The 7,619-nt window shown below is 51.8% G+C and overlaps 1 protein-coding gene across 1 annotated transcript; it reads right to left on the bottom strand.

The window, feature by feature from the left end:
- Positions 1-3,790: 3,790 nt before the first annotated feature.
- Positions 3,791-6,166, bottom strand: NEU2 (neuraminidase 2). Its single transcript, XM_017859367.1, has 2 exons — positions 5,966-6,166; positions 3,791-4,732 (listed from the first exon to the last, which is right to left on the bottom strand). Exons 1-2 carry the CDS (start codon positions 6,164-6,166, stop codon positions 3,791-3,793), a joined length of 1,143 nt encoding a protein of 380 aa, XP_017714856.1.
- Between the last annotated feature and the right edge of the window lie 1,453 nt (positions 6,167-7,619).

Raw genomic sequence — 7,619 nt, 5'->3', positions numbered from 1 at the left:
GATGGAGTCTCGCTCTGTTGCCCGGGCTAGAGTGCAATGGCACAATCTTGGCTCACTGCAACCTCTGCCTGCTGGGTTCTAGCAATTCTTCTGCTTCAGCCTCCTGTCTAGCTGGGATTACAGGCACCTGAAACTAGGCCTGGCCAATTTTTGTATTTTTAGTAGAGACAAGGTTTCACCATGTTGGTCAGGCTGTTCTCAAACTCCTGACCTTGTGATCCACCTGTCTTGGCCTCCCGAAGTGCTGGGATTACAGGTGTGAGCCACCGAGCCCGGCAGCACACAAATCTTATGTGTACAGCACATCAAACTTTTACACACGAAATCATCCCATAACCAGCCCCAGATCAAGCAATAGAATGTCTCTAGCACCCAGCAGCCTCCCTCTTGCTGTGTCCTAGTCAACATCTCCCCTCCACCAGGAGCAGTCACTATGCTGACTGGTAGATCATAGGTTAGTTTTTCCTGTCCTTTGAAGGGGTGACCTGCCCCTCCACACTTGTGGGCGTTTCTCGTTAGGTGGAACGAGAGACTTGAGAAAAGAAATGAGACACAGAGACAAAGTATAGAGAAAGAAAAAGTGGGCCCAGGGGACCGGCGCTCAGCTTACAGAGGACCCACGCCGACACCAGTCTCTGAGTTCTCTTAGTACTTATTGATAATTATCTTTACCATCAAAAAGATAAGGGAGTGGCTGGACAATAGGATCATTGTCGGGAGGAAATTAGTAGTAAGACATGTGGATACAGATCTCTGTGACATGAATAAGTTCAAAGGAAAATACTGTGCCTTGAGATGCATATGCAAACATCTCCATAAACCTTTGAGCAGCATTGTTTCAGACTATCACATGGGGAGAAACCTTGGACAATACCTAGCTTTCCTAGGCAGAGGTCACTGAGACCTTTGGCAGTGTACGTGTCCCTGGGTAGTTGAGATTAAGAGAATGGTGATGACTTTTAACCAGCAAGCTGCCTTCAGGCAGTTGCTTAACAAAGCACATCCTGCACAGCCCAAAATCCATTAAACCTTGAGTCACCACAGCACATGTCTCTTGCAAAGACAAGGTTGGGGTAGGGTCACAGATTAACAGCATCTCAAATACAGAACAAAATGGAGTCTCTTATGTCTACTTCTTTCTATATAGACACAGTAACAGGCTGATCTCTCTTTCTTTTCCCTACAGTCCTTGAACTTCATGTAAATAGAATAATAAGGTGTGTACTCATTCGAGTCTGGCATCCTTCACGTGACATGACGTCTGAAAACCAGCCATGCTAGTGTGGAGAGCAGTAGTCCACTCTTTCATTGTTGTGTATTGTAATATTCCACTGAATGAATATACCCAAATTTACCTTTTTTTTTTTTTGAGATGGAATTTCATTCTTGTTGCCCAGGCTGGAGTGCAGTGGTGCAATCTCAGCTCACTGCAAACTCCACCTCCAGGGTTCAAGCAATTCTCCTGCCTCAGCTTCCCTAGTGGCCAGCATTACAGGTGCCTGCCACCACGCCCGGCTAATTTTTTGTATTTTTAGTAGAGGCAGGGTTTCACCATGTTGGCCAGGCTGGTCTCGAACTCCTGGCCTCAGGTGATCCATCCGCCTTGGTGAGATTACAGGCGTGAGCCACCATACCTGGCCCCTAATTTATTTATCTATCTTACTTTCTATTGACATTTGGGTTGTTTCCAGTTTAGGACTCTTGTGAATGAAGCTGCTATAAACAATCTTGTATGTGTCTCGGGCAGCTATGAACATTCATGTCTCTTGGATATGTGCTCCAGAGTAGAACTGCTGGGCCATGGAGTATTTACACATTTTGTTTTGGTAGATTCCACCAAATACGCTTGCCAAAGTGGTTGTGTCAGTTACTTTCTGCCAGAAATGTACGAGAGTTCCAGTGGCTCCACATCCTTGCTGATACTTGCTGTTGTTAATCTTTTAAATGTAGGTATTCTAGTAGATAAGTCTCTCATGGTTTTATTTTGCATTCCCCTGACGACTAATGATGTTGAGCAATTTAGTAGCCTTTAGGATATTCTCCTTTGTGAAGTGCAAGGGGATATATCCACCTCCCAGAATCTGTGAATGGGACTTTATTTGGAAAAAGCATCTTTGCAAATGTAATTAAGTTCAGGATCTTGGGAAATAAGATCATCCTGGGCTGGGCACAGTGGCTCACGCTTGTAATCCCTGCACTTTGGGAGGCCAAGGCCAGTGGATCACCTAAGGCCAGAAGTTTGACACCAGCCTGGCCAACATGGTGAAGCCCTGTCTCTACTAAAAACATAAAAATTAGCCAGGCATGGTGGTGCGTGCCTGTAATCCCAGCTACTTGGGAGGCAGAAGCAGGAAAATCACCTGAACCCGAGAGGCAGAGGTTGCAGTGAGCTGAGATGCTGACACTGCACTCTAGACTGGGCAACAGAGCAAGACTCTGTCTCAAAAAAAAGAAAAAATCACCCTGAATTATGTGAGTGGGCCCTAAATCCAGTCAGTGACAAGTGTCATTATAAACATAGAAGAGAAGACACAGGAGGAGGAGGAGTAGGAGGAGATGGCCAGGTGAGGATTGAGGCAGGGATTGGAGTGATGCGACCACAAGCCAAGGACCGGCAGGCAGTGCTCAGAGCCGGCAGAAGCTGGAAGAAGCAGGGAGGGCCCCCCTCACCAGCATCTCCAGAGGGCACCGAGCCTTTCAGACATGCTGATTTCAGGCTTCCGGCCTCCAGAAAGAACTGTGAGAGAACAAATTTCTGTTGCTTTAAGCCACCAAGATTAAGGTAATTTGTTCCGGCAGCCCTAAGACACCAATACAATGACTTAAGCTAGCTTAATTCTCCCAGATCCTGCCTTACTCCCTGCAAAGCTATTCCCCATGCTGTCTGCCCCAAAGCATTGGCAAGGATACATACACAAGCACACACACATGAACAAACATACGCACAGACACACACAGACACACGGACACACAGATGAACATGGGCACACACACAAACACACATGCATATGGGGCAGACAGGCACATGGACATTGCACAGGAACACATACACACTACAGACACACCACAAAAAAATGCACATGCAAGACACACACGGGAAAATACAACACGAAGCACACATGCACACACAGTCACACATGCACACACAGACACAAACACATGCACACACAGACACACATACATGAACACACATGCGTGGAGACACATGGACACACATGAACACACAGACACACATGGACACGCACAAACACACATGAACACATGCACTTGCCGGCATATATGGACACACACGAACACACATGAACAGATACGCAAACACACAGGCACGCATGGGCACACACGAACACACATGCACACGCAGATACACATGGACACTCACACATCTCTGCTCATTTACATCGTGGTCTCAGTTCTTCCCCAGGAACACAATGAGTGGTTCCCGAGAAGGAAGGGGTTGAACTAGGAAATTTGTCAAGACCTACACAAAGCTGGGGTTGGGGGACAGGCAGGCAAGGTGACAGCTGCGCTGCAGGACCCTCCACGCCTTCCCTATGGAGGGGCTACAGGCAGCCGGGCACTTTTGGTTTCTGGGCTGAAACAGAACCTTTTGGGAAGACTGGAACCATGCAGGAGGAAAAGAGCAAGAGGTGGACGTCTCTCCACACACTGGCACCAAAGGGAGCCCAGAGTGGCCCCCACATCCAGGGGCCACGGGAAGGAGAGGCAACAGCAGAGCCTCTGAGCCGGGCGTGCAGGTGAAAGCGAGGCCCTTGTGCTGGGCACGGTGGGCTCACTGAGGCAGGTACTCAGCCGGGAAGGCTTGCTTTAGGGTGAACATGAGAAAGACAATCTCCTCGTAATCATTGGCTTCATACAGACACCCAAACAAGGGGGACCCATCGGGGCCGGTGCCCATGCTCTGGAGGTCTGAGTAGGCACAGCTGCCCTTAGCCAGCAGTACTGGCTCCGACCAGGCCTCAGGGGCTGGAGGTCGCGGGTTGAGGTAGGCGCCCAGGTCAGCCCTCTGCCAGGAGTGTGTGGGGTGAGTGTAGAGCAGCCACTGGGCTGGAGAGCCGGGCCCTGAGTGGGGGCTGGGGAAGCTGATGACACTCCCTTGGCAGCCCTGGGGCAGCGGCTCCACCAGCTTCTTCACCAGCTGAGACTCCTGGAAATCAAGCCCGTCACTGGTGCTCTGGGCCTGGATCCTGGCTCGGAGGTGGCTTCTCGCGTTGAGGGTCACCACCCTCTGCTCCCCAGCCTCAACTTCGGCCACCTGGCACTCCAGGGTGTCCTGGGCCACAAAGTGCCCTCGCGCCCACGTGCGCCCATGGTCGTGGCTGAGGAAGCAGAAGGCGGAGGGGCTCGGCCTTTGGATGGGGTGAAGGTTCCGGTAGGCATAGGCGGGCACCACCAGGCTCTGGGCCCTGTCGTGCAGCTGCAAACAATGCCCTGGGCCCACCGCAAAGGTGGACCAGTCCCGGTAGGCTGGGCCGATGGCCGCATCAGTGAGGTCTCTGGGGGAGCTCCAGGTCCTCCCGTGGTCAGTGCTGGTTACTTGGCACAGCCGCGTCACATTGGCCCTGGTCTGCAGCTGCTGTTGCTCTGTGACTTGCCCAGGGATGGCAATGAAGAAGAGGAAGAGGGTCCCCGTCTGCACATCATACAAGGGGCATGGGTTCATGGACCGGTGTCCACCCAGCTGGGCCTGGGCCACCACCTCCTGAGCTTGCCACTGAGTGAGGGGAGAGAAAGAAGGCAGCCTTGAAACAGCTGGGGATGGTGCCAGGAGCTGCATGCGTGGGAGGGGTAGGCACAGGCGTGTCTCCCGGGTTAGAGTCAAAAGTCATCGAGGAGAACTCTTCACCCAACACTCATATCCTCCTCGCAACATTTCCCCAGAGCTGCGAGACCCAGGGATCCACCTCACCACTCCAAGGCAGCCACGCTTGGCTGAGTGATTCTGTTCCTTCCATTGCCATCAACATGCATTTACAGAACACCCACCTGCCAGACCACAAGATACGAAGATGACTCGTGCATGAGCCATTCCCAGCTTCATCCTCCACTTCCCACCCCAGTCCAGCTCGCCATCCTTGAATAGCAAAGCCCTGGCGGGAGGTGCAGTAGCCTGACCAGTACAAGACGGAATGTGACGGTCACCTCTCACCTTCTACACTCCATATCCTACTCATGCAGCCAAGGAGGAGTCACACTGAGCCTCCAGAATCCCCAAATCTATGTCACATGTGCTGTCTGTCCCCATTTATTAATAGCTACCCCCATTGAGCAGTTCTAAACACAGACATAGCGCCAAAAGTCTAACATCCATGGTCTCATCTAATGCCTAAACCCCTGGGGGACAGTTGTTAATAGCTCCATTATTACAGTGAACAAGAGACTGAGACAGGGTGGAAGAGTTGCCTAGGTCACACCTTTGGTCAGTGGCAGAACCAGGACTTGAACCCAGGTCCATCTGCTTCAAATCCCATGCTTTGAACAGCTGTGTAGTTATGACCACAAAGGAATGATAATAATATTAAACTCTTCCAATATGATCAGCCAGCCTTGGGTGCTGTTATCAGGATTAATTATTTAATCTATAAGATGGAACTTCAGGACACAAGCCATCACCCCACCCCAGGTCCCCAACTTAATTTTATTCAAAGGACACAACCACCCATTATGCAACACTGAACTATTCCTCCCTCAGGTTATCAAGGATGCTGGGCAACTCATTTAATCATTCAGGAAAACAGATAGAGGCCAACTGGACTAATTCATGGTGAGCCCAGAGGTCCAGGTGACCACTGGGGGCACTTTCTCTGCTCTATCTCTCCTCCAGACCTCAGCCATTGAGGGATAAAGTTGTCCCTGTATTCCCTGAGATCCACGCCTGGCCCCTGATCACAGCAGCGAAGGGTGTGGCGGAGCCCTGAGGAGCCAGTGCAGACACCTCCTGCCTCACCTGAACCCGGTGGGTGGACGCATCGTAGCCTCCTCTGCGCAGGACAATCAGCTCTGCGTGCTCATCCTTCTTGCTTGCCCGCTGTTCTGCGAAGGCCAGCAGGGTCTGCTGCCCAGGCAGGTAGAGCAGGGCAGGGATTCTGTAGGCATGGGCTCCCGACTGGAACACGCTCTCCTTCTGCAGGACAGGGAGGGATGCCATGGGGCTGGGGGTGGACAGGAAGAGAAGATGTGTCACCTGCAGCCACACCTGAGATGGGCCCAGAGTCATTCCCCAAGACAGGTGGTGCTCACCCTCTGGCCAAGTGGACCAAAGTCGGGGTGGCCTGTCCTCCTCCCGCATGGGGTCCATTCTCCTTTCCTACATCTCAAGACCCTGCTTCTTAATTCTGCCTTTGCCTCTGGTGGATATTGGGAGGGGGTATTGCAAAAGCATGTTTTGGATTCGATTTTTATTATAAGTTAACAATGCTCCTTACAACAGATTTTCGATAACCTCCAGCTGCTTTTGCCAAGCCCAGCCCATCAGTCCAGGGGCACACCTTGGGAGGGCAGCAGTGCAGTCCGGGTGGCGTTCGGCAGCTGCCCAAATGCTGGAAAGTGACACATGGGAGCTTTTTATAACTCCAGAGCCCCAGAAAGTTGTTTCAAAAAAAAAGGAAAAAGAAAAAGCGTGGCTTCTAAGGTTCTGCTCCCCAGGCTGCCTGAGGCTGAGGCCCGGCTGCCCCGCTGCGTGGGCTCCCCTGAGGCAGCCAGGGGTGGAGCCGCAGTGGGAAAGGAAGAGACAGCGGCTCCTGACAGCTAACCCAGGCTGGGGGCGCGGGGTGCTCCAGAGGTCTAAGAAAATAACAATTAAAAATAAGTCTTCGGCTAACAAGGGTAAGGAGGGGACAGAGGTAACTTGGGGCCAGTGGGTGACAGTGGTTTTCGGGCTGAGCTGCCTAGGTCCCTTTGGGAGGATGCATCCCCCAGCTCTGGGGAGTGTTGGCTGCAGGGCCCTGGCCTGGGGAGGAGGGGCCAGTGGTTCCCAGATGAAGACTCTGCCCCAGATCATACCCAAGAAGGACTGAGCGATGACTGGTATCCCCAGAGCCTAAAGAGCCTCTTCCTGACCTCCCGACCAGGAACAGCGCGGCTCTGGAGCTCCCTCGGGGCGGCTGGGCCTTCCCGGAGACTGCATTGCAGCCACCTCTTTCTCTGCTGCTCCTCCCTTTCCTCGGAGGCTCCTGCCTGCCGTGGGTCTCCATGTCAAGGCGGCATCCTGGGCACCCCGTCTGAGACACAGCCTTTGCAGAGGGCAGGTGGGCAAGGGACCAGCAAGAGGGGCAAGGTTTGCCTTTGTGCACCCTTTCGTCCTGCTCTCATTTTTCTACCACATGCATGCGTTATCTATTTAAAACTTAGCTTCTTTGAGAAATAAATGTAATCTATCAGTCTTTCATTCAACCACAGTGAACGTTAACATTAGGACGGTACGAGAAAATAAAACTTACAAGGGCAAAAGTCACACAAGGGAAAAACATGCTATTCCCTAAACTTGGGTGGGAGATTCATGGCTTGGTGATAAAATCTAGACCTGCAAATTATAATCCAAGAAAACACGCCTTGATAGACATCGGGAGGCCTATGCTGAAACGTTGTTAGAAAATGTCAGC

The sequence above is a fragment of the Rhinopithecus bieti genome, unplaced genomic scaffold (assembly GCF_001698545.2).
Source record: "Rhinopithecus bieti isolate Rb0 unplaced genomic scaffold, ASM169854v2 scaffold_50517, whole genome shotgun sequence".
In the NCBI taxonomy this organism is placed as follows: Eukaryota; Metazoa; Chordata; class Mammalia; order Primates; family Cercopithecidae; genus Rhinopithecus; species Rhinopithecus bieti.
The sequence above is the reverse complement of the archived record's forward strand: the minus strand, read 5'-3'. Positions and strand labels throughout refer to the sequence as shown.

What these genes read in the sequence shown, in the direction of transcription:
- NEU2 (XM_017859367.1), bottom strand. Translation starts at nt 6,166, where the DNA reads ATGGCATCCCTCCCTGTCCTGCAGAAGGAGAGCGTGTTCCAGTCGGGA. An exon ending in CGTCCACCCACCGGGTTCAG is followed by an intron (nt 4,733 to 5,965) that starts GTGAGGCAGGAG and finishes CCCCTCACTCAG; the next exon opens with TGGCAAGCTCAGGAGGTGGT.